This window comes from Vanellus vanellus, assembly GCF_965231255.1.
Source record: "Vanellus vanellus genome assembly, chromosome: 3".
NCBI classification, from domain to species: domain Eukaryota; kingdom Metazoa; phylum Chordata; class Aves; order Charadriiformes; family Charadriidae; genus Vanellus; species Vanellus vanellus.
The window spans coordinates 31,252,036-31,279,571 of NC_138907.1; the positions used below are offsets into that span (position 1 = coordinate 31,252,036).

At 38.3% G+C, this 27,536-nt stretch overlaps 1 protein-coding gene across 1 annotated transcript in view; it reads right to left on the reverse strand.

Annotated features, from left to right (window-relative positions):
- Positions 1–3,314: 3,314 nt before the first annotated feature.
- The window catches only part of SRBD1 (S1 RNA binding domain 1), a gene marked incomplete at its 5' end in the record, with an annotated part of 128,083 nt that continues 103,861 nt past the window's right edge, over positions 3,315–27,536 (reverse strand). The window contains 5 exons of the mRNA XM_082480243.1: positions 3,315–4,290; positions 6,684–6,868; positions 18,260–18,412; positions 20,949–21,125; positions 23,744–23,850. Coding sequence (XP_082336369.1) covers positions 4,001–4,290; positions 6,684–6,868; positions 18,260–18,412; positions 20,949–21,125; positions 23,744–23,850 — 912 coding nt within the window. The 3' untranslated portion in view covers positions 3,315–4,000. The remainder of the gene's footprint in view (positions 4,291–6,683; positions 6,869–18,259; positions 18,413–20,948; positions 21,126–23,743; positions 23,851–27,536) is intronic.

A 27,536-nucleotide genomic window follows, 5' to 3' on the forward strand; every position in this document is an offset into this window, starting at 1 on the left:
GTGAGGAGGGCGAAGAACAGTTGGAACCAGTAAACCAAGGAGCTCTCAAACCTCTAGAAGGTCTCCAATGTGGGGGGAGTGGAACTACTGATTTGCCTAGCTTTTACATACACCCGGAAACACACCGGATCCCTCAGAGCTCTTCAGGAAAACTTGAACAAAATGGAGTGACATAGAGTAACATGGATTGGCGTAACCAACTGGTTCCCTCCGCTTTCTTACAGGACTGATAGTTTGGAAGTTTTATGTCCCTAAGCAAAGCCAAGTGGCTACATAAATTACCCTCAGGAAGGCTAGAAAAGCAAAGGTGTTATTCAGGTTGAACCAACAACTCAGCACTCACTTCAGAGCGGGTGAGGCTCCTTATAAAAAGCTCTGAAATTAGGCAAATATGATTCATGTTTGGTTTGTAGCTTCCAGGCATAGAGTTTCTAAGTGTATTTGTTGTTAAATAAATACAGACACCAAGTTCAAGACGCACTACCACAAAGCTGTTAGATTATTTGTTCTCCTGAATTATGCATTACCTTTGCTCAGTATGCAATTTTTCTAACGCAAGTACCCCACAAAGCCCCAAATTCCAGCATGTCTATATGCCATATGGACAAGCTTCTCCAACCGTCTGCTCCTCATGGAAATTCTATTTGTTTTCCTATTGATTTTATTATGTTTAACAGCATACTAAATCATTCCTGAGGTTGACAAGTTTCTGGAAAACTGATATATGCTGTCTAAAACTGCCCGAGGCAGGAATAAAACCAAAACAAATGGCTTCTTTTAAACTCTTGATTTGCATTACTACAGCCAGGCATACAAGTGCCATCTTGTTTGGTAGAGGAATTCTTCTCCTTTGTGTAACATCTAAAGCACAGGAAATCTTTAGAAGCTCTTCTTATGGGTCTGCCTATCGAAGGAAGGTGATTGCAAAATACCAGACTATTTGAGTGAGGGTGGGACTATAAAAGCAGATTGTCAGCTAAGATCAATGGGCTACATTCTCTTGAGGAGAGGTGGAACGTTGAGTAGATGCCTTGGAATCTACACCTTAAGGCAAAAGCAAAATTTTTAGCGAGACTTAAAGACTTGCATTTAACTCTTCCCCTGAGAAACTGTACTTCGAAGCATTTAGGTAGGTTTTTTTTTTTGTTTGTTTTTGTTTTAAATCTTGGAGGCATCACCATTAAGCACTACAGAATTTGTTAGAAGATTGGACTGCCTCGTGAAGAGCATCTCCAAAGTGTAAAAGCACCCGGCCAGTAATTTCTTCTTGGTTCAGAAACTAAAGGGGGAGATGAATTAGAGAAAACAGTCTTGATGCTTTGATGTCAGAAATCCAAAAGTTCAAGAGGAAAACTGATGAAGAAGAAAGAATTTAAAATCTCCAGACAAGGATCTGACAAAAACTGAGGTCACGCGAACATTCATCCTTGTTAGAGTCTCCTTAGGCTGTTATAATGGCTGTGTTCTGACAAAGAAAAAAAAAAAAAAAAGAAAAAAGAACTTGCAAAGAAAAAATATTTTTATGGGAAGTAATTAAGATACTGAATTAGCTGACAAATAATGGGATTACATTTGCAGAGCTGCACACATTTAAGACATTAATAGTCAAACTTCCCATTTTGGTGTGATTAAAAAAAAAAATCAGAGATAGAGATGACATTTTCCAATAGTCCCTGTGATGTCACAGAATAAGCTTCTGAGTTCTGCTATGGAGAAACCAAACTAGCTCATGAGTACATTAAGCTGATTTGTAGGTCAGTCCTCTGAGGAAGCAAGAAGCCTCTTAAAGAATTAACAGTGAGAAAAACAGTCTCAAGGAGATGTCTTTCATTTAGAGAATTCTATGATCATCCAAGAGATATACACAAAAATGCAGAAGATGCTACAGTCCTCATGACATTAAAGATGAAAAAAAATGAATTTCAGTAAGAAATGAAATAGTACAAAAAGCAACTACTCTTCATCTTAGCCATTGAAATGAGCTTCAGGAGATCAAGTTTATCTCCTTCTTAGAGAAGGCCAAGCAAATTCAGTTCATTTGCTAAGTGCTTGGATACTGTAGAGACCATATATAAATCTCAGCAGAACTTATCTAAGTCCACTGATGGAGATAGCAGAAAATACTGCAGCATTATCAGTGAACACATCACTCGCGAAGAAAAAAAAATAATCTCAGCTTGTTTGCTTTGCATCTGTTTTCAAAGACAGTAACATGGTATCACAGTTTCTAATTTCAAACCAACAAAATCTACTTTGCAGAAGTATTACAGGAAAATTTCAAAAGGCCTGAGAAAAATGATTCCAAGATGTGCTGACCTTCACATCACAGAGAATGGTCTTTTTTTTTTTCCCTTTGGTAGATAAATGCAATGAAGCTAGTAAGATTCGTCTCCTTTTTTCCATTGGCTAAATGATCCCATAATCTCCAAAACACACTGTCTACAGCTGGCTCTTAATTTTGAAAATTAAAGCACAGAGCTGGGAGATTAAATGATACCAACCTTTTCCTAACTAATACACAGTCCCTGTGCCAACAGCTATTTAGACATTTCTAGTTAGAAACCTTGTCATCAAAGATGTTAGACACTCGAGTGCAGACAACACTTACGGCACCTGTTAAACACAGGAGTTTCTGCCAATTTACAGGCGAGTTTGATGACTTCAAAGGAATAAACATCCAATACATCAAAAATTCCCTGGAAGGGCCACATACATCTGCTGTCGCTGGAAGCTCTTCTGCCACTATACCATTGCCCGTCCTTTGCAAACTTGGCCAAATTGGTACACTCTTTCAAACGGCACCAAACCAAAGAGTCTCTAGGTGGAAGAAACAAATCTCATGTACTAGGCACTCCTAGCAGGACACAATGAACATTCTTATTAAAACAGAAGTCTAGAAAAGCTTTGCGAGCATCCACAAACAGCAAAAAAAGTTTTTTATGGAGTTTCTTATGCCTTCAACAAGCACAGTCTGGAAGGTAAGCGTTGAAAATTGTTCTCCACAGGCAGAAAAATACATTATATCAAAGATGGGAAAAAAAATTAATGTCAAGTTAAAGGAGTCCAATACAGACTAGAACTATTTTATTAAAATCGGGAACAAAATCAGGCTGTGGGCTGTAGACCGGTATTAAAGCTCAGGAAAGTGCATACCATTCAGAAGGTCAGACAACTGCATCCTCACAGTCCGCACCCTTAAGCTGAGTTGTTACTGGTGGAGCACATGTTGGAAAGAAAGAGAACTAGGACTGTTAAATGACTTGTAGAACCAGTACACCGAGAAAAGATGGACAGAAATGTTTTTATTTTGCACAAGTAGAGAACAACATAAATGTCTTTTGATGCCTTTGAGCGAAGTTCCTTAAACCCCAAGGTACATCCAAGTGTGTTAATCAATGATAACTGAACACGCAATAATAAGACAAGTAAACAGACCTCCTAATAATGTTGCTGAAATAAATTAAAGGCAAATATTTCTGAACCATCAATAGTATTAGCAGATGCTCTTTTTTCAGTCTACTTTTAAAGCGATGTCATCGCCAACTAACTTAAAAAGATCACTTTTTTCTATAACTAGGTACCCTCTTCTAGACTCTCAACTGGAAAACAGGCAAACTGAATGGCTGCTCTTTGAAGGGAGCAGTAGATGTGTCTGCTCGTGCGGTACTGCCTAAAGATTGAGACAGCAAATCTTGCACAGACAGAACAGATAAGAGATCTGTCTGGCAGTTCACTGGAATTTCATTTGCTCTGCAGACAAAATAACAAGGTTGCTTGGAGGTAATCCAATAAACCGTTCCAACAATTATTAACAGAAAGGATTCAAGAAATGTGGAAAAACTGTTAGATTAAAAAAAAAAAAAAAAAAAAAAGAAAAAGAAGCAAGGTTGAAGGTTTCAAAATTCGTTCATTTTCAACACTTTCATTAAATGCCTGAATCCCCAGAACCTTGCTGACATTACTTAACCTTTAAAATGAAGGCTTATCATAAAACACACTCTCATAAAACACGAATAAGATCCAACGTTATCCTCAGTCGAGGAATATCAACATTAAGCACTTTAACTTCCACTCTTTCTCCAGGACCTAACCCCAGGCTCCTTCTCTTCTTCATTTTATTAAGTTTTGCTTCTGTTATGTTTCGCACTGGAATCAAGCCTGCTTTCCCCACACCAATATCAACAAAAACTCCAAATGGTGTTGCATTTTCAACTTTTCCAGTCAGGACAGTACCAACACTTAAGTCTTCAAAGCAGACTATGCTTCTCTTGAAGTCTGGTTTATCAAAATCTGTTATAGGAAACAAGAAACAAAAATAAGACACAGGAGAAAAAGACAGCATTATATTCTAAGAGGTTTCTTTCCAGCTGATTGTTTCTAATTGAGCAGTCATCCCAAGGTAGCTCTAAGGTCCCAAATACTTTGTTAAAATAAAGACCCACCTATGATAAACAACTGTTTTCTTGTACTTTATGAATCGCTTCAAAACACTACAATGAAAGGAGTAATAAGTGTAGTGAACTCTGTGGTACGAAGCTATCACAGGGGGATCAGAAGCGTGTAGTATATTAGATAGTGACTGAAAGATTCTTTAAATTTTCTTGCAGCTAGGGAGAAAAGACTTGAGGTGACTTACTTGAGCTACATAAATTACACATAAAATTCTACTCCTACACAAATTTGTACACAGGAAGATGAATACTCAGTCTCATCACATACTAAAGAGGAAAACCAACCACGCACTGTTCTTAAGCCTGCTCTTCATCTGTACCACGACATCACACAATATAGATAAAGTTTGCATTCTGCATTTAAGGGCACAGATAGATCTTTTAAACTCTCTTGTTACTTGCTTACCACTTTCTGATCCTGCAGTTGTCATCTCAACTTCCCTTTCAACCTTTTCCTACTGCTGTTTTACCTTTTCCAAGATATGAAAGGACTGAGATTTTCCACAGAGAGCATCACCAAACCAGGATTGCAACCATTTTCCTGTATTTGCTTTTGAGAAATAAAATAGAGCCTGAACAAGTTTATAGATAAAATGTACTGGAAATCAATCACTCTGTAACTTCACCAGGCTCTGGATGAAACCCGAATTGAGTACACAAGCTGGCAAATGCAGCAATAGGCTTCGAATGACACCAAATTTTCTACTGAAGGAACGTACCTAATTGCTCAAGTCCAAAATGGTTAATCCTTTTCTAACATTGTACTATGCAGTGGCACTTCAATGAAAAAAGCAACTAAACAGCCATTCAGGGCAACGAACACAAGAAGATTCAGAGGAATGATGGGAATCTTTTAAAATGTTTGCAAACCTGCATTTCCCCCTCTGCCCAATCCTGGCAGATTCGTTACAGTTACCTGATTAGCTGTTCGACTTTAATGTTAAAAAGACAATTTCTTGCCTTGCAAGACCTTGGCTAGAAAAAGATTTTTTAAATAATACGGTTAAAATATTCTATTTTCTCCCTTTCTCCATATAATTCTTTCCATTTTCCTTTGTACTAAAATCATTCAGGAAAAATAAACACCATAGAACTTCAATTAAATTTTAGAGAACACACAGGAAAGCTACTCTTTGCCTGTAATTCCCTAACGCCACTAATTCTCTACTGTTGGGAACAACAAGGGAATTCAATCTTTTTGGATCAAGGTAGAGTAAAAACCGTTCAATCTGCCTGAGCCCTATTAGATGTGATGCATTTCCTCACTGACAGTCACTAGCAGGGTTAGAAAGACAATGAGTCACAAATATACAAGGCTACTAGGCTGCCTACTCCAGCCAGGGTCGGTCTACAGTAATGCTGAAGGTATTGGATGAGCAGAATATGAATATTTCCACTGAAGATCCTCTTTTGCCTTTATATCTTCATATGTTAATAGTCTATCCTACTGTAATTTAGATGTGGACCACCAGAACAAATGGAGACACAGAAAATACACATTTTTCAAGACCACTACTGGGAAATATTTATAAACCTGCAAGGAAACTACTAATGAACCCCCCAAAGGGGGACAAACACTATTTTTTTTAAGCATAAGGTTATTATTTGTTATTACAAGCCTGCATCTTTACTGCCCACCTCTATCTCTCGCTGTTGAAAGAGAATCCAGCTGTAAGTTTCATTAAACAACAGCATCTCCAGATGTTTTACTTCATTGCTTACCTCATCCTTCTTCCCCTCCACCTCAAACTGTTCAGCACTACTGCAAAGGTTTAACCAAGGCAGGTCATGGGCCATGTGCTCCAATTACACTTGTCTCCAGGAACTAGTGCAATAAAAGAGCAGAACTACACACTACCACACTACTGTTCCATAGACCTTTGTTACTACTGTTTCAGCTTGGTTTCAGCATTCCCCTCCGTGTTGGAGAGCCAACACAGATTTAATCAGTATAGAGTCAACATATTGAAACTATTTCATTTGTTAACAGCCATACAACTCCCCTTCCTACAGCTGAAAATGCCATGATTTAAGACAGGATTCACACTCCTTACCTACCGAGCTGGAAAGAAACATCTGACTACGATATAGCCTTTACCTTGCCCGAGAAAAGAAATGGAGTGACATGGCCATGAAAATCTACTACTGCCTTTAGAAGACGAAACCGTGCTGTTTTAATACTGCTGCGCAGAACAATCAAACCGAGATTCCAACCTTCAAACGAAGGTTTACCTGTTCGGATATCAAAGCCCTCAGGCTGAGTCAGACCATCAATGATCAGCTGTAGTGTGTGCACCGTCGTATTTAGCCTTTTGGCTGCGCCTTCCAGTCCGTCCTTTTGAATGACTGCATTTACTTTTTGCTGCATATCCGATTTTCCTATGTCATTTGCGTTTCCTCCAATCAAAGATAAAAACCTGGGAAGTTCAAACAAAGATACAGAGAGAGATACTGTAGTGGGATCCAAACCTTTGCGATGTTTAGGGGTTTTAATTACTTTTGGATTGATGCATGAACCGAAATTCTGATAAAAAATACGAACAGTGAACAGTTTCCCAAGTGCATATCCTCTCAACTCATCACGGATCAGACACATACATGGAAAAAGTCTATCTGCATACATGTATTTCTTGGAATATATTACAAAACCAGAAGTAAAATTTCAAAATGTAAACCACTTCTCAGATTGATGATTTCATCTCATGCTAATACTGAATCTGATTATGACCGAAAGATGACTTTTACCATGAAAGTTCACTAGAAATAAGTGCGAGTTCTATAATACTGTCATTTTTATTGTCACACTCATTCAAATTAAAATGAACAACAATTTAGTTAAACAACAATGAATATTTAAAATATTAATTTAATATGAAGAATCTTTAACCAAATTTAAGAAAAAATGCTCATCTAAAATACTTCTATGAACTACATGATTAAGAACAATTAGTTATTCAGAAATTAAGAAATTATCAAGTCAAAGTAGTTACACAACACAAACACCCTTGTCCTTCCCTATTGTCACAAACATTGCAGATTGAGACAAATTTGGATTGGCATCTAAAAAGGCTGAAAAGAAATACTTTAAAGTAAGTATGTCTTGATTTTTGATCTTTTTTTTTAAATAAAAGAAAAAAAACAACACACACTTACTAAGGTTTTTAGTTCAGCAATGTTGACCCATATGCTGAGAAGCCCCGAGAATAGATGAGAAAAATTCACATGCAGACCGTACTCCTTATTATCAGTAGTGATGCCTTAGACAATGTTTGTTTATCACTGAATAAATGTCCTTATTTTACTGAAGGACTCAAAACCACAAAACAAGTCTTTGATGGATATAAACCAATGAAAATGAGGATGCAGCTCATAGAAGCTGAGCCGCATTGCGCTAAATAAAGCAATTTGTCCTTTTCTCAGTAGACACTTCAGTTATCTGTCCTGCTGCCCTGTTCTGCATCTCACCATGAATAAGCCTCTTCTACCCTGCTTTATCACGTTCCTTGTTGTTGGAGTGAGGCACACGGGTTTTTGTGTGTTCTCCACCGCAGCAGACAGGTAGAATTATTGCCCCTGTCCTCCTGAGTCTGAGTAAGCGTTCCTTCCAAATTCCTAAGAGAGATCCCTCCTTCCTGTCCTTATCCTACTTCCCAACAGGTGTAAACTCCAAGCCACAAAAGAAGCGCTGACCAGCGGGTTCATGCCCTGTGCTTGGGAGGGGTGGGAGACATTCCAGCTCCATAAGACAGCAAAAGCCCCCGGTATTCACCTCCCTTCCCCCCCCTCAAAAATACATGCTGTGCTTTCATCAAAACCTGAGGCTAGTTTTTTTTTTTTTTTTTTGGCAGAAGACGTGTTGGGTTTGGTTTTGTTTTTTGTTTGTTTGTTTTTTGTTTTATTGTTTTCTTTTTTTTTTAATCTGAGGAACCCAACTGACGTTATTGCAGGTGGTGAGTGATAAAAAGTTATATGCACTGAAATACAAAATTAAATTTCTTTTTGAGAAAATAGAAATTGAAGGAATAAAATGAAAGCAATACCCAAATTTCAGTAAAGCATAAAATTAAATCTCTGAGCACAAGGGCAGATCTTCACTCTAAAGCGTCCACTAATTTCACCAAAAGGAGGACATCCATCAAAATTGGCTATCAGGACATCCACTTTTCGTACTGAATTCAAATGCAAGCATGACGATTTAAGTATACTGTTAGCTCAAATGCATATATTTGCATTTAATAGTGATAGACACAATTTTCACATTAATTTTCTTAAGGCATACAGATATTTCATGTGGCAATGTATGTAAAGAATAAAAGTTAATAAAGATTCAGTGGATGATACTGTTTTCAGGATTTACTGAATTTTACTTTGATTGCATTTCAACTTTTGACATTACTTTTTGAAGTAGTTTGAGATGGTTTGGAAACAAAGTAAATAGCAAAATTCTTTATAATACTAAATACAAATTTTTATTTTCCATAACCTAACAACAAAACGCTACCACTCAAATATTTTGTCTAATAAGAGCCTATATACGAAAAAACATCAAACCTTCTATGACACCATCTTCTGTGGGTCTCAAAAGAGTACTAAAAGTGGTTGCAACGATAATACAGAAAATGCGCGTAGGTCCAGGTGGAGTCTCTTCACTAAACTACTGGGGGCCACTGGCTGGTAACACTGATGGATGGACAATGCCCCCCCAGAGCACTAGTGACAGGCGGCAGCTGCCCCAGCTTTGACTGACGTGCCAGATGTAACCGGCAAACCCGACCAGCCTCATGACTCAACCTTCTAAATAATGTATGCTTTACCGCCCGCCCCTATAAACAAGTTTGCTGACATTCACGGACTTGGCTTTATTTCACTTCAAATGGAAATTCTGCTCGAGTACCTCCAAGTAACATTTTTTCACCATTAGGATTTCGCAGAAGCGTATTTCATTTTGTAAATAGGTAACAGGGTGGGTTTCGCTGCTAGTAAGTACAACCACATGGAACAGCCACTCATGCATTAAAAGAAAAGAAAAGAAAAAAAAAAAGCCTGTTATGTACAAAACTGTCGGCCGTGTGGATAATGCAATCAGAATGCCCGGTGCTCCGTGCAGGCTGCTGGAAAGAAAGCCAGCCCGAAACGGGACACAACCCAGGTGCCTGCGCCCTCAATTACTATTCACGAAAATTATTTCGCCCCCTTTCCTCTGCCTCCCCCACCCTCCGGAAATACCAACGAAAGTATTTATCTGATATTAAAAAGGATTCCTCATCTAGACACGGGTGGTAGGTTTGGGCCCTAGTTATCAGTTACAGTTGTTTAAATAACTTATTAACATGGTTACTGCTCAGAATAAAATTTTGGCTCCACCCGAAGATGATGCTTAAACATGTGCTCAAGTCTAAGTACACGAGAAGTCCCACTGACCTCAGCAGAATTACTGCTGTTATAAAAAAATCAGGCATTTGGCTAAGAATATTTCAGAATTATTACATATATTAGAGGCAGAACAGAGCACTGTAACAAGGCCCAGCATGCACATACACACCAAAGAAATAATCTTTAACAGAAACAATATATTTCTATTTTGGAAATTATCACCTTTTCGGGTTAGGTTTTGGTAAAACTTATGTGTTAAAATATTTCCAAACAAAAACAATTTCTTAGTAGTTATAGATGCAGTTATAGTTATAGTCTAGTTACAGATTTAGTTATATATTTAATGTATCCTTTTCACTCACATGAACATAGCCTGAGGGCACTTAGAATAAAAAAAAAAAAAAATCAATATAAAGCACAAATCTCTGACTGAACAGTGGCACATTATATTGATCATTTCTATTTTTAAATGTCATTGCTAAGAACAAAGTTAAACGTCTCCTTATTAAAAAAAGCAACCCAACAACTTCCTTCAAGAGTTATTTCAAGGTCAGAAAAATAAAAAGGATGTAGCTGGTAATAAGGCTGGGATGTGGCTACGGGGAGAAAAAGAGGTTTCCCTTCATTTACATATTTTGATCTTTGAAATGTTAAACTATCTCACCACAATTTTTGAAATATCTCACCTACCCAATTAGTAAATGCCAGTTCCAGCTGCACAACACAGGAACATGAATGATCTTTGCAAAAATGAAAGCCCTTCAAGTATTTTCCTGGCTACGTATGCGAACTAAATAACATGTTGCAGTAGTTCAACTGTTACGTTTACCTACTGAAAGACAAAACCTAAAGAAAAGTTAACAGAAATGGAAATGGGAAAGACGAGATGTTTTTTTTGTGAAGTGAGGTCATTCTCATGAGATATACTATCCTTATTTCCTCAAATGTTGAGCGTCTGAGCGAACGGCAAACTTTCTGTTCAAGGCACACCAACTCAGATAAAAGCTGCCAGAGTCTTAGGAGAGTCTTTCAGCACAGAGTGAGATTTAGCTGGTTTAGAGACTGAGCTTTATGATCTTGAGATTTAGAGGACGCTCGGAAACCTCTGAAAGCACCTTAGTTTTAAAAGCAACCTTTGCAGTCTTACAGGACCTGCAGAGAATGGTCATGGCTAAATCACCGATGTTTTTATTTAATACATAATTTCATCCATCTTACCCAGATAAAGAAAGAAAAGTAGCATAAATGTAACAAATAAGCACATCATGTTCACTTAACATACACATCTGCTCAAAATTATAGCACAGCCCTTGCACTGCATAAAAGACAATGCAAATTTCAGTGGAATGCAAAAAACGGTCAGAAAAGAATAAAGATACTACCAAGGGAAGCCTTCAGTAAATTTTTAAGAAGTTACTTTAAACCCCCCAAAAAGCTTCTTACAATGTGCAGGAGTTCTAAAGCTTTGCAAGGGTTTTAGTCACAGTCATTTCTGTTTTATGTAATCATTTCCAGCAACACGACTTAAGAGCTGGGAGTACTGGATTCATTACATTAAAGCAACATGATACGCCATTACATCTTGTCACAGTGCACACACGAATTAATGGTAATGCAACATAATCACTCTGAAAACAAAACAACTTTGCATTAGCGTGTGCTTTGTTAGGCAAAATGTATGTTCATGACAGTAGCAAACTTAAATTACGCAGACATTTATTTATGTTTTAGTAACATTTTGAAATGCAAAAGCAGTATTTGTATAACGCAGATGTTGACTGTTCTTGTTCTCACTAGCGATACGGATCCTCAATTTTTGACTACTGATGCAGATTATATATCTAACAATATTTGTACATTACTCCGCAATTAGTTGCTGGACACAGAAAGTTAAAGTTTCAAATATATTGCCAACTACTTACGTGATTTAGCCAGATACGAACATTTAACCAGTAAGTTTTTCCTCAAAGGCATATATTATTAATATTATAGACTACATGCAGAAGACCGGAAAACGCTCAGATAGTTTATGACGTTTTGGACATATACATCTAAGGAACAATGAGTTTCTAAATGAGAAAAGCAATTCAGAGGTGGTTACGTTGCAGCACAGCCCCTTTGCTACCATACCACTAGGCATGCTGTTGTTAGCTGTTTTCATGACTACCGATATATCACACAGCTGAAGTGTAACCTGAGATACAAAATAGTGAAACATGATTAGTTATCCACAAAGAATTAGTACTACAGCTGAAGATCATTACATAAAAAAGTTCAACTTTTTTTCTTCATAATTTTTTTTTTTTTTAAATGCAACCAGTACGAAGTTACTTAAGTTTCAAAATTTTCAACAAATGAAAAAATACCACTTGATTTATGGGTCTACTATTTATAATGTAACTAGAGGATAGTTCTTTGTTTTTTCCGAGTTCTTCTAATCGTTCCTGTTAACTGTATATTTTACATCACATAGAAGTTTTTACATGTGTTTATCAGATGGCAATTAGCAGTGAAAGCCTTTTCTGCTCTTCTATTTATTGACAAGATAACTTTCAAAAGTATGTCCTCTAAAAATCCAGCTACTAATTGCCAGACCTGAGAACGATCTGGCTTTCTAAAGTGATGAATATGAACTATTATTTGATTTAATGGTCCTAATTCTGCAAGTGGTCATTTCCTATTAGAAATAGTCATAAGGATTCATTAATTTACCAAGCTTAACTTTTTTTCGGCTTTTAAAAAAGAAACTAGAGACTTCAGTAAAAAGCCTTTTGCACATTAAATAGCTTGAATACACACACATGCACGTACACACAAGTGCAATCTTATCGAAGTGGACAAAAGATGTTTCTGATGGACTTTGCAGTGAATTTAAGGAAAGGCATCCTACAACAGTGAAAACTCCTATCCTCTGTGAAATATTCACGTGCAGAGCGCATTATTAAATAGAACGCAGCATTTTTGTCTGCACCGCTCAGACACCGTACCAAGCAACCGATCTATTGCCTCCCTGATTTCCGTTCCCCTGAAGCACGGCCTCAGTTGCTCAGTGACAACGAGGGGATGGGGACAGAAGGCAGGCAGCCTGGCAGAGCGCTGGAAATGCCGTCAAAGGACAAGCGTGCGCTTGCATTAAGGGCAGGAGAGGAAGATCCCTTGCTTTGGGTGGTCTCTCCCTAATCAAGTTTTCCTTCTCCGTTTTCCTGTGTGTCAGTACTTGCCTTCAAAGCTAGCAAGCGCAGCTACTCCTTGCAGCTTTTCAGCAAAGCAGCTGAGGTACCGCTCATCAGCTGCTATATCCACCTGCGTAAGAGAGTGACCGAAACACCAGAAATATCTGAAGCGATCGATCCATCCACAATGAAATATAAAACGTTATCAACACGATGCTCATTACAGCAAAGGATTTAACTCCAAATGTTTTACTTTGGTGAAGACCAGACAGACGAACGGCTGCTGCGTTGAATCCTCTGGGGTTTTTGCAGTCCTCCTGGGGATATCAAGCAGCATTATCAAAACACAGCGGAGAGCGAGACGTGAATCTTCCCTGCAAGTCACTGCTCAGTATGTCAAAAACTTCTCTTAAGGCATAACCAACCACAGCGGGCAGTACTGTCCTCTACCAGGCAAGGTCCTAAACTTGGGTAGTTACCCAGCGAACGTCCCCCACCCCGCATTATGCTAAATCACAACTTTACATCTTTTATAAATATGGGTCAGTCAGACTGAAATACGACCTGTCTGCCAGATGCTGCAATTTGTGAGCAGCAAATACACATTTTCAGTGCCGACCTTTAGCGAAAAGCATTTTTATGAGATTTAAATAAAAATCGCTAAATGTTAAGATTCAGTCATACGAAACCAACTGCACCCAACAGACTGATACAACAAAGAAAAAACATTGCATTTTCTTTCCAGCATTTTGGTTTATAAGCATAACCTGGTTATAACTTCTTGGGACTTCCTAAATGTTTCCTCAGTTTTCCTAGCAGTTCTTTTACAATATGTACCAAGAAATTGGATATGCACTACATGTTGTATTAATTGTACGTAGAAGATTCTGCCACTATAAACTGGTTTTCACATACAGACTTTTCAGAAAGAAAGCTCTACTTTGCAGGAAAATATGCTGCCTGCAAAGGTTTTTGGTTTGGCTTTTTTGTGTGTTTTTTTTTTTTTTTTTTTTTTTTTTAAACTTTTAGGAAATTTTGATTCAGGATATTTAGAGATATTCATAAGCTTGATCACTTCACATGACAAAGCCAAGCTCTGACAGCGTGGAAACGACAAACAAAAATGTTTTGGTTATCTGCAAAGTGTGTTAAATCACCAGTAGCATGTTTTCCAATGATTTTACAGAAATTGTACAGATTTTCAGTTGAGATGTTTAAATGACATAAATCAATCATACCAGCACCAGTTGTGCCACTGTAGTAAAGATTACATCAGTGTTTCCATTATAAAAACCCTGTTTTTCAGGGGTTTCTAACTCAGCCATAAAAATTGGCTCCAGCCTAAAGCTTGGCAACCAAAGTTACCACTTGGGAGCAATTCTTTTAACCAATTCTTTTTTAAATGGATTGGCCTTTCAAGCTACAAAATAGTTCAGAAAAAGAAAATTAGTGGTTTCAAGTTTTGGTGAACTTCTATCCCTCAAAAACATTGTTTTAAAAACTGATAATTTTGTACGTCATAAATCTGTAATGTGGACTGCTGCTTTTGGGTAATTTGGATAGAAGCAGTGGATGAAAATCACCAGCTTATTTTGTTTAAAAATATATGTGACTTCCCATGAAAACTTTTAATCCAATCAAATTTTCACAAATGATTTTCTCATGGCAAGATGTGGTAGACATTGCATGAGGAAGCCTTTATGACTCACTTATGCAGCATCTAATCCATTCCCTTTAATTTCTGTGGTAAGAGGTATGTAATACTGTATTTTGACGCCTTGAATCAAATCTGCCCATCTTCAAGACAACAATTCCTCTTTGCTAACACAGATCCACCTGTGAGCTTGACATGGTCTCTGACAAAGTTCTGTGTAAGCACAGTAAAAGAAGAAAGAAATCCTTTGAAAGCAGCAAAAAAACAGAACTCCTTTAAAATGTAATTTGTTTAAATATATATGTATTAAATATTGATTCTAACCCACTTCTAACAGTCTCACCTTTTCTCATGCACATTAATTTAAATGATAAGGATTATCAATTATGCTTTAAAACTCATTTAGTTCTAAGATGTTAACAAGTCCTTCGGATGTCGGTTGGTTTCAGTAGACACCGCAAATCAACAACACGAACATGATTTGATCTTCAGACTCTCAGAAGCTTTCTCATGAACATAGGCTCAGCAAAAGGGAATTACAAGCCTGGTCCCATCCACTGCCTATCAACGTCAGCAAAACTCATCAACAGCCCCAATAAGCTTTGGGCTGAATCCTCCATGCCGTCTGAGTTCCCAGCAGAATTTTTTCTTAATTCATATTTAGGCAGCAAATTGGTTTGGAAAGCTATTTCCATAAGTTTCAAGAAGCTTAACAGCTCATACGCTTTTTTTGAAAAGTAATTTTAAATATATAACCATTGCTAAATTATAGCATTAGTTGCTTGAGGAGAGAATGTCTGGTTTATATTTAGCCCTTATGTCATCAGTGTCAATTTTTAATACCACACTTCTTGGCTTTTGTCAGTTTGCTGCAGAGCTGTGTTTTCTTTCTTTCAAAAAGCTATTTGCAATGAAAACAACATTAGAGATATTTGTTCCCTTCCCCACACCATTTTCGTGATACCAAGCTAGTGCACGTTAATACAATCTATACCGTAAAAGTTACCACCTTCATATTTAACAAACTTTCAAGGAAACTATCTTCTGACTGCAAGAAAAAGAAAAATACTGTTGAACAGATACTCATAAATGTAAGAAGTAAGGCAACAGAGAAAAAGCCCAAAGAAAACAGAAAAGGCTGATTCAGTCAGTTACAGAGACAGATACTACGCATATTAGTTTTGGTGTTCCATTAGCAAATATTGTTGTTATGCTTTTATATTTGCTTTGATATCAACTGATATGCTTTTGCATAAAAAAAACCCTGTATGGTACAATATCTACAACACCCATTTAGATCTAAATACTTCACCTGAAGATTCAGTCTAGGAAGGCAAAATGTTTGGTGAGAAACAGAGAACAGACAATGGCACAGCTGGAAACTTACTTTAAAGTAATTACATTAGCCAAAGAGAAATGACGTGATAGATAGCACTGCTCTGTAGCCACATCATATTTCTGCTATGACTTTACAGCTTTTGAAACCCAATGAGTTTGACCCTAAGCGCATTGTAGGAATCTCCAAGGTACATTCTAAACCGTGTTGGCTGTGCAATAGGTGGCAGCCTTCTCTCCGAGTCACGCAGAAGCCCGTGACACGAACCACTGTCTTTTGGTTGAGATATAAAACTCGTGCTTATTAATATTCTGATTTTTTTTTTTTTTTTTTTAAATAATGCTAGTCCTGGGTTCCCGGCCAAATTCCAAATCACAATTATATAATTTGGGATACCTACTAAAATTGTCTCCAGAATTTCAACTGTATGTGAATATCTGAGCTACCTTATGCAGAAATAATCCTACTCATCACTTCAGATATAGAAGTAATCTGTGCTGCTCTGGAAACAAAGTCACAACTCTCTATTTTCTGATCAACCTTTGTAATGGTATCTTACGTAGATAAATTCCTGTAGTATTCCATCATTAACTGGCTATACTTCTCCGCTCCCTGAAGCAATTTTTCTACATCAGTCTAAGTGAAGCTGGTAACACTGTGAACACTTTTACCAATTATTTTATTAGTGTACTAGGGCTGGAAAGCTTAACGGCCTGTTCACCAAATCCTGACTACTTGATATTTAAATTGAATGAAATAATTTATTGAAAATCAACATTAATTTTGAATAACCTTTTTTTTTTTTTTAAGTATTAACTCACTCTGAATAATCTCCAGCAGGGGTGATCAAGCCTCCCTATCCGCTACCTACGAAATGTAAAATCAGTAAGATAGGACCTTGCCTGATTTTTTCTACAGCTCTGCACAGGGCAGAGAACTAGGAACAAATGCGGATGCATAAGAAAAACAGGGAAACGGTCATGGAAACGGAGAAACCAAAGTTACCTACACACTGCACAAAGAGCACGGACTCTAGCAGGGAATTGCATGGCGGCCCTAGAATCGGGCACAAAGAAGAACGAACTGTGGGAGGAAGAGGATGGAAACAAAAGTGCACTGCAAGTCTAGCAGAAGCAAAGCACGCAGAACTATGCATGGGAAGCTGTATATGCGATTAACTCCATCAGAGAGAAAACAGAGCACACACTGTAGGGGAGGTGTCCTAAAAGTGCAAGGTCCCGTAGGACTTTTTTAGATAAGAAACTCGAGTTTCATGAATTCAAAAATTCAGCATATCTTTCTGAGGCTCAAAGATGACTTTGTTGTTTATAAAACAGGAAGCACAATTCTCTTTCTCCAGGAGTAATACTCTCAGAGTTAATTAGAATCCTAAAGTGTCTAGCTACTGCTGAAATCAGCTCCAGCACATTTTAAGAAAAGAACTTGTTCACCGCAAATCACTTCAATCTTGCAATATCAGAAATTAATTTGAAAGGCTCATAATAATGACACATGCTCACATATGTCTGTGCACTTGTATGCACACTCAAACACGCAAATAAACAAATTCTGGTGGTCAAAATTCACTAAGCAGGAAGTTTGCTTGGCGCATGCTGAGCATAAGCAACAATGTCAAAACAGTTCTCAATGATGCAGAGGTATTAAACTACCACTGACTGAACATTTGCGTGGTATTTCAATTAGATTTTTTTTTAAGAACAAATAAAATTATTTTTTAGTCGTGGCCTTTTTACATGATACATGGAGGCAAAGTAGAAGAAAAAAAAGAATCGGTTTTTAAACATTTCTAGAACAAATGACTTGTCTCCCCACTTTGTGAACTGAAAGTCCAAACTGAAAGCGATGTGTGGCATCAAGAGAGTTGGCAAACAGAAGAAAATTGAGAAAACTGGCCTCAATGAGGGGCAAAGCAATGATATGAAGACAGGGTCATGGGAGGAAAGCCTGGCAAAGTTTTGAAAATTCACCGATTTCCTCACTGAAAAACAACGTGAAAACTAAAAGAAAAACCAAAACAAAATAATAAAACTAAGAACTTTCATGCACTTAAAAGGCAAAACACACCAACTGAAACCCTTCACTTGTAAAGAACTTCTGAAGCATACCATTTTCTTGAAGGAATGGGAGAAAGCATCAAATTAATATAAGTATTCCTGTCTCAAAAGGCTGAGCAGGCTGTTTTCAGAAAAATCAGTACTTTCATTTTAAAAACTGATAGCATCAGCGGTTCAAAAGCTTTCCCACTGCTTACCTCATTGCAATGTTGTAAGACTCTGGGTGAATACAAGTTTGGTCCAAAGGATTGGGCTGTCGCGAGGCACATGGTGGTGGTTTGCTCTTCTTTTTACCCTGTGCACCTGCTTTAGTCAAAAGTGCACGACTTCCAAGTTCAGTTTTCTTACTACTGTCAGAAAGCAAAAATGGGCATGTCATTCTTAATGAAAAAGATCCTACCCCACTGCCCACACATGAAAAACACAATCAGATTTTTATATAATGTTCATTCTTTAAAAGAAAACCACACAAAACCAAACGTACAAACCCCCTAAAAGGTCGTTGTGGGTGACTCTTAACAATACAATTATAGCATAAAAATATAACATATCAATGTAGGCATAGATTATTTTAAAATAGAAACAAACGTTGGGAAGGGATTCTGTGCTCCATCAAAATTTCTTCATGATGACAAGACCATGAAGAAAACACTACACAACCTACTGTATTGTTTGTAATCTGGATAGCATATTCTGTGTGTAAAATGGGGACATTCACCTAGTCGATAATGATCTTGTGAAGATACTTTCATACTTAACTAGCAGTTAATAGCCTGCATTACTTTATATTTGAAAAATGTATAAACAAAATTCCCTATTCATACTATCTTTCAGTAAGCAAATTGCATCTCAAGCACATGTACAGAACAAGAAAAGTATGTGAATACTTAAACATCAGAACTCCTTAAACCACATTTATTGACTTAAATTTCTGAAGAATTCTGCTCAAACATAGGACAGGACAAAATATGAAAAATTTCAAATCAAAAGAACTTGGCTGGACAATGAAAAGGCTCCAAAGCCTCAGAGAGATCCATGGACAGATTGCCTACATTGGTAGGAGGACTTTACAGAAGAGAGGAGAGAAAGAGATCTATCTTCGTGTGTATAGCATATTTACAACTGGCACAGTTCTTCCCTTAAAGTTTCCCTTAAGTAAGAAAACGCTCAGGATACAGGAAAGGCTTGAAATGACTCCTACTGGCAAAGGAAACAAAAACAAAAAAAAGAGGCAAGAAAGGAGCCTAAATCACAAGTCCTTCCTGCTTTCGCAGGGCAAAAGGGAATGCACTGAAGGAACCTGGAACTAGCACTCACACTTTGGGCTCTACCTATGCATGGACCATCAGCAGAAATGCAGACATAACCTTCTGTTTCCATATAAATTTTTAAAATAATCAATATTTGTTAACCTCCAAATACAAAGCACAAACCCTAATTTGCACAGCACTCTATAGCCATCAACGTGATCAGAGAGGACAAAAGTGAAACCTTCTCAAAGTCCATTTAAAAAATGTTTGGTTTTGCCACCCGGGCCCACAAGAAATGTTGAGGAGGCAATGGTGTTAGAGCTTTATTTTGGCCTCAAACTCCAACGTTATATCAGATTTCTCAGGTTATACAGTGTTCTCAAGTTTCATGGAATCTGACTAACATCAGAAGCATGCTCCAGCAAGGGCAAAAAACAACACATGTTCTTAAAACATTTCACCAGTGAACTTTTGGAAAGAAACAAAATGGCATCAGCCTTTTCTTCCTGTGTTGTATTGCAGCATTCACTAGAACAGAGCTGTACAACCGAAGACCTCTCGATCACCTACAGCCTTGAAAGCAATTTCTTTGGTCTTCTGGCGCTTACAGTGTTCACCATTTGGCCTGCAACACATACCTCCCTGCCAGATGGGCAACCAATCTGTATACCTTCCACCTGGGCAGTAAGCCAGTCCTAATGTGCCTACCTCCTGCCTGGAAGTTACGTGTGTGCTGTTTGGCCAGCAGCATCTGGGAACACAGTATTGCTTCTGAGCATTGGGTTGGCTAAAAAATAGCATGCGCTTCCCAGGAAAATATTTTTTGAGAAGAGTCAGCGGCAAGAAGGTGGGGATGGTGCTACCACCGTGCCCTTTCTTAGTTCTTTATGTTGGAAGAAGAAATGGGAAAGACAGGAGAAGAGACTTTGCCCTAGAAAGGGCACTTTCAGTTGTGGAGAGGAAGGATTTCAGGTGAAGAGCAGAAGCACAATGAATGGTTGCAAGAGGGAAAGGCTTGGTACAGATACAGAGAATGAAATGGCAGGGAAAAGGATGACCCAGTGTCGATAAACTGGAGTTGGGAAAGGGCCTCTTCACACTTGAGATACAAGGCAGTCACATCACACTTGCTAGGCACAGGGGTATAACACAGACAGAGCTTGGTCCAGGCAGCTTATTCAACTTTATCTCTCTAGGTAATGAAATTGAAACTCTCCGAAAATCCACTCTAATTTACTACCATTACGTTCTGCAGAGTAATCTTTACCACATTAAAATGAATTTACAAATCTCTACATTATGCCTGAAACACAAGACTCTAAGGTTTTAATATCTCAGATCACAACACTGCTACGTGCCAGATTTCTTCTACCGATTCAGTGGTAGAATTTTTAATTACACTTACATACTTATAGAAATCCCGACTTAGAGTACTCGGCTAATAAAACATGATTATTCAGCAGAAGATCTAAGTTCAACTACTGACTTCAAGAAGTTTACTTGCTAAGATAGCATCTCTCAGAGGGAAAAGGCCTAGGATTCCTCGAATCTCAAGCCTGAATACAAAACGGGAAGGGAAGAAGTCTTCTCATAATATTTTGGATAATCTAGTCAAGATAGACAACGTCTCTATTACCTGCAGAAGGTCTTTATATATTCTTGATTGAATCTGATGAAGCCAGCACACTGTTGGAAGGATTTGGGACCCAGACCTTTAACTTCCTTGAGCTGTTCTCGGTTTATAAATGGTCCATTCTTCTCTCGCCATTCAATTATATTTTTAGCCCTGTTAGCATTCAGCCCTGCAATGTGTCTAAGAGAAAAGTTTACAGAATACATTTATCACCATTGAACAGTCATTAATACAAGTCCATCCATTACCAGGGTACACATCGCTGCAGAAAATCTGGTTTACAAAACTTAAAAACAGCCAAGAAATTTACAAATATACTCCCTGCCTACAGGCATTCTCTGAAAAAGGACCCCTTCTCTTAGTTCTGTGGAAGGAATGCACTCAAGCCAACAAAACTTGGTACAGCAATACGCTTCTGCACATACCTAACTAGTAAGCCAGGGACGTGTAATTTATGACCTGTTGGCTATTTCTGTAATGCCAACTTAATTTGTCATGTCTTATGGCCTGCCCCCAGCTGCCCTCTTCAGGAAACGCCGTGGAAGGAGGGTTCGGGACAGATAAATTGTTCCTGTGAGAACAGTCCCCTCTCAGCTCTTCTCTTCCAATGGTACCGCCAACACCTTGCCCCGACGTGAAGGGCTGATGTCTGCTGTCCAGAAGGAGAGTGGCTGGGAGCAGCTTGCCTTCCTCGCGCAGTTTAACAGATCCACACAGCTTGTTCCTTTTCTCTCAGCTGCTCTTGAGATAAAAGAGCAGCTGGGAACAGGCTGCACGAGTTGTTCTGAGGGCAGCTCGGATCTGGCAAAGAACTCACCTGCGAAGTGCAACCGCAGTTAGCCAAATTCCTTCAGGAAGCAGCGGGTTTGCTGCGCATTTTCTGTACGTACATGCGAGTACAACTTTCTGTGTATGGAGTACGTTAATCATAGAAAGAGGGAAAAGAGCTGTGGTGGGCAGTTATTCCTGGCACTAGAGAAGGAAATGTCACCAATCTGGCTCTATATATCAGATGCCATTGCTTTAAGTCAACGGCAGCAGAGACCTGTTTGTGGAACGGCACGGGCTGATTCTAGAAAAACACTACCAGCAAACCTGGCAGGAATAGTAAAAAAAAAAAAATCAGGGGAAGAAAAAAAAAAATAAATCTTTCCATTATGCTCATCCTCAAGCAAAAGTTAAAAAAATAATACAAAGTTGGTTAAACCTTAGAATTACATTGGAGAGACACACCTTTAACCACAGACAAAATATTGATCATTAGGAATGGAATTTTCTCAAGAAATTTCTTAGAAACATTATGAAATCCAGCTTATTTACACTGACAAAGGAACATGACAACGAGTTCACAGAAATTTCCACTGATGATCTCAAGTCTTTCAAGTGCGATACTTGGCAGTAATGCAAGTAGCATTGTCACCCCTTCCACATCTCGTATGTGTCAACAGTGTGTTTGATGCATCAGAAAGCAGGACCAGAAAGCCCTGCTCACGGTATATTCTAGCCAGGGCGACAATTTCATACACTGTACAACTGAGGGAAATTAAGACTGCGTCTACACAGAATAGCAGAATTGAACTGCCGAGGATCAAGTTAGATCCAGAACTTGACGCAGCGTGTGCACACAAGCACCATAAGCCAGGTTAATTTGACCAAAGTATTTAGCCAACGTGGTTACCGCCTATCACCACGACTGGACGGTGTCACCCCACGTTCACCATTCTGTGGAGACACAGCAGCACCTCTGCCTGGTGCGCTCTCCTGAACCGCTGTACCCTGCACAAGTCCGACAGTGCTCACCCACTGCACTTGCTCAGGCAGGGGTTTATTCATGAATGAAAGCTGGTCAGCCCCATTTACCAATATATTCTACTTACTTTCTTACTAATAGCTGATCTAAGTCTGAAAGAAGGTAAGACAGAAGGTAAATCAGGAGTCAGGCTAAGAATTAGATACCCACAGAGAAAAAGAATATGGAAGACAAAGTGGAAAAGCAAAAAGAATAGACAGAGACCCTCTTCAAAGTATGGAAAGATGTTTTCAGGAATGAAAATAAAGGGCTAAAAAAAGAAAAATTAAAGAGAGCTAGCAAAAATACATTTTTCCTAACTTTGATACCTAATATAATTTTCACTACCTAGCTTATGGACATTCTTTTTCTTCCCCTCCTACTACAGAGGATGACAGCAACACTTTGCTCTTCTGAGAGGCTGCTCAGCTAAATGACTTTCAATTCTACACACTCGAAGAAGAGAATCAGCTTTTAATTTCTAACCAAGAGAAATAAAATCCAGAACATTTTCCAAGTAAATATGGCATAATTACCTAAAAAAAAAACCCAACCAAACAGTAAAAAGGGATAAATTTTTCAGCAGTTTCCTCTTAAATCTTTCCTTTTCTCCTTTCCTCACCCAACTTTTACAACCTGTTCCACTTAGCAGTACCTATAAAAATACCTTCTAAGAGACAGAAAGTACATTTGAAAATCCCTTTCTCAGTGTAAAAAAAACCCCAAATTAGTTACATCAAGTTTTTCTAAAATTGCAGTGTTGATTCAAAAGTTTTAAATATCTCGTTTTCTCCGAAGAATAGTTTTACCCTGGAGAATCACACATACCCTTAAAAACTGACTCTTAATGATACAGTGAAATACTGTCTTAATGTGTCATTTTCATGTAATTGGAAGTTTAACACAAGAGCCATTTGCTCCAGCTGAGCTTGAGTCAGATGTCAGACTAAACAGAGACTCTGTGATCCGGAGCCATGTAATTACTGGAATAGGAAAATGTTTGACTCACCTTAATAGTATTTCTGAGCAGATGTTAATATCAACTCCTACAAAGCTGACACACTCTTCAACCACACTGTCCAGAGTTGCTTTGAGCAAAGTCTGTGATACATCATGCTGAGAAACGAAAACGGAGATATCAGGTTACTGAAATATCGAAGCATACATAAATAAGAACTGCAAACAATACGAACATTAATTAAATAGTTGCTGGAACTTATCAATATCTTCTGCGAGGGTACCAGTTAAAACTGTAAATTGTAGAACATATTTTTAAAAGGTCTCCAGTATCTCTTTGCAACATCTTTGTCATGATACAAATCCCTAGAATAAGACAATCTTCACATTACTGTATTTTTTTTGTTTAATGATTATTTCCCTGCATCATGTAAAACCAAAAATATATTAAACCGTGATGACTCAAAAGGAGCAACGCTTCTGTTCATCCACTGTCTTGTCTTTAATCTGGCATTTATTTACCTATAATACCATTTTATTAAAAATAAGATAATATTTTTAAAATAAGGTGTTTAGAGAAAAAGCTCACAAATGTTGTACTTTTGCACCTGCACACACAAGTGTTTGTAAAATTGTCCTATTTATAAGCATCACACTACAGTACAGTTATTATTTACCAAAAGAACAAGTCAGGTATTGTATGAGGGTGGGCAATACATAAGGTACAGATCAGCCCCGCAGCAACAAAATGTTTCAGATTTTGAACAGATATTTCTGGGAAGATTGGCAGGTCCTTGACCGAAGCACCACTAATGGAAATTCTTCCAGTTTTCCAGTATTGTTCATAGTGTTTCTCTTTTTTTTTTTTTTTTTTCTCCTCCTAAAAGAAAATCAGTCACACTTGTCAAAGATAAAAGTTCTGAAGCTCTAAGATTTCTCTTCCTCCACAACATAGGCGTACCTCAATCTATAACTGTGAGTTCCCCACACAAGCCCATCAGTGCTTAGAAGTCTGACCTGGAGGGAGAAGCCTCGCTAAATGCGGGAGCTAATTCAATCACCATGTTGGCTTAGCTTCGGGGCTCTCATACGTCACTCATATAAATCTGGGTTGATCTGTTGTGGTTTTGAGATGCATTCATTTAGGACATCAAGCTGGATCCAAGCCACGACACCAAACATTTCATCCACTACTTTGTTTTACCTTCTAAGCCATTCAGATCTTTTAAAGATTTCACAGTTCAGTTTAACATGCTAACAGCATCGATCCCAATCAACTAATATTGGCAGTTCATCAAGGAGTGGTTAATAACTGAAACAATCGTAAAACCGATGGCAATGTATTTCACAGCCACCTCATTTCAGGTAATGGTGATGTGATATATTTTCATGATGCAATACATAATATAGCTACGTACAAACAGGAACTGCAAATTTCACCAATATTACTCCTCCTATATGAAGTTCGCATGGAAAAAAGCCATGTATGTGTATAAGTACTGGCATCTGCACATAGTCTTGGCCTCACAACCACAAAGCTTCCCTGTACGGTTGCTACTTACTAACGTGTTGCGACTACAACACAATGGCTTCTTTTCTGAATAAAGAGATATAAACAAAAAAACCCCCACACCCTAACAAGAAGTCTTATGTTTCTATTTTTCTGACTTACTGAAGATACAGCTTCTTTTGGTGAGGATGTTCTATATATTCCCTTCTCCTCCTGCCATCAGCGGGGTAACGTACTAGAGCTAGGGGCTTCCAGCTCACACGCACACTCGTGCGAGGGTGCATTTATATAACGTAGTACAAGAACCAGAATAAAATTGTTCAGAAACAACATTCACGTTTTCTCCTCTTTGCCAAGTACAGCTGCCGAATACTGGGCTAGATCTTCCATGAGGAACCACAAATTAAAAATTTAATAAGATAAAGATACTAATTTAACAATTTTTTTTCACTACAGTGCAGGAAGGCAAAAGGAGAAAAAAAAGACATAGTACTCAAAATTTCCTTCTGCTTTTAGGAAAGGCTACTGACTCCAAGGTACTTGGAAGTTGATTATCATATAGTTTCACTAGTTCCATTAACAAGTTCCATTAACTGTAGCAGTTCTTGGCCACTGCTAAAAAACCATCTTGGTCTACAACAACTACTCAGAATATAAAGTAGAGTCTGTGGCAGAGAGTAGGGTAGACTGCTGTTTCCCTAGGTTTGTTTCATTCCTTAAGACGGTCATTCTTCAGAAGGAATAACATGCAGCTATGATTCAAACCGGAGACATTCGTCATTGTCTCCACAAAGCCTTATAGCACAGGGTGTAGCAAAGCAGGTAATCCATAGATCCGGCTTAACCTTTCTAAGCAGTTCTTTGGAAGAGACTCGATTCATCACAAGCTTTATTTCCAGTCTGCTGAAAGTGAACCTAGACAGCAATTCAGCCAACTATACTCCCCGCAAAACAAGGAAAGGATCTATCACAGTCAAAAGCTAAGCACCCTGAAATACCTCTGCTAGGGGAAGAAAGATCCGTGCTCACAGCTCCTCAGTTGCAAATGCGAGGTTAGTGTTTATCTGTGGATTTAAGTCTGTGGATGCCATAGTTTGTGTAAAATTCATGTGACAAAACACACACACAATTTGGAAAAACTGTAATACTCAACTGTCTATTTCTTTTGCCAGGAAGACAAAAAGTTCTCAGGTCTCTCAAAGATGATTTGCATGTTTTAACTTTATTGCTGCTTGACAGTCACCATTAAAAAAACAAACAAACAAAAAACAAAACAAAACAAACAAAAAAAAAAAACAAAAAAAAACAAGACATGCACAAGTTGTTCTTCATTACTCCAACACATATCAGTTGTACCACTTGGAATGGACATCACAGCACGTACATGAAGGTACGGGTAAAGAAACTGTGAATGGGTAGATCTGTCAGAACAGGATATGCACAAGACAGCCTAAAACAATCCCTAAGCTACCCATACCTCAGAGAAGTAAGATACGTTCAGCTAGTGACTGATGTCAAGTTGCAAACACCAGGCAAACTTTCCAGATTGCAAATCTGTCTCCAAGATGCAGCTACTGACCATCACGGTTTCCTTTTGCTTTGATGAAGACATTTCTGCATCCCCCTTTTCTCTGTGCTTTGTATGAATGTAGTGTCATGAATTTAGTTTCTAAAAGTAGTTAATTAAAAACGTTATTATCCCAATATCATTGCCAAGACCAGCCAGTAGGAACTGCCAAGAGGTTACAATTCAGAGAGGTTTAAAGTGCAGTGCGTTTTCCGGTTTTCCAAAAGTCGCACTCATCTTCTCAAGTATCAGAGGTTAGATGATATTATATACTTCCAGGTACTATTTATATGCACTGGGGTGCTATCAGATTATTCAGACACTACTGGAAGCACACATACCCCATGATACTCATTCACCACAGCAGCTCTGTAAAGACAGGAATCCCTGTCAACTGTTGCAATTAAGTGCACCGTAATAAAGCCTTCACAAATAAAGCCCAAGTCCAATACGCAAGGCTACTTTCAGAGTGTGTTTATGCAGAATCACGGAATTTTCAGAGTTGGAAGGGACCTCTAGAGATCATCTAGTCCAACTCCCCTGCTAGAGCAGGAGTGCCTAGAGCACATTACTCAGGACTGCATCCAGGCGGGTCTTGAAAATCTCCAGGGAAGGGGACTCCACAACCTCCCTGGGCAGCCTGTGCCAGTGCTCTGTCACCGTAAAGAAGTTTTTTCGTGTATTTGAATGGAACTTCCTATGTTCTAACTTGTGCCCATTACCCCTCATCCTGTCACTTGGAACCATTGAAAAGAGCCTGGCTCCATC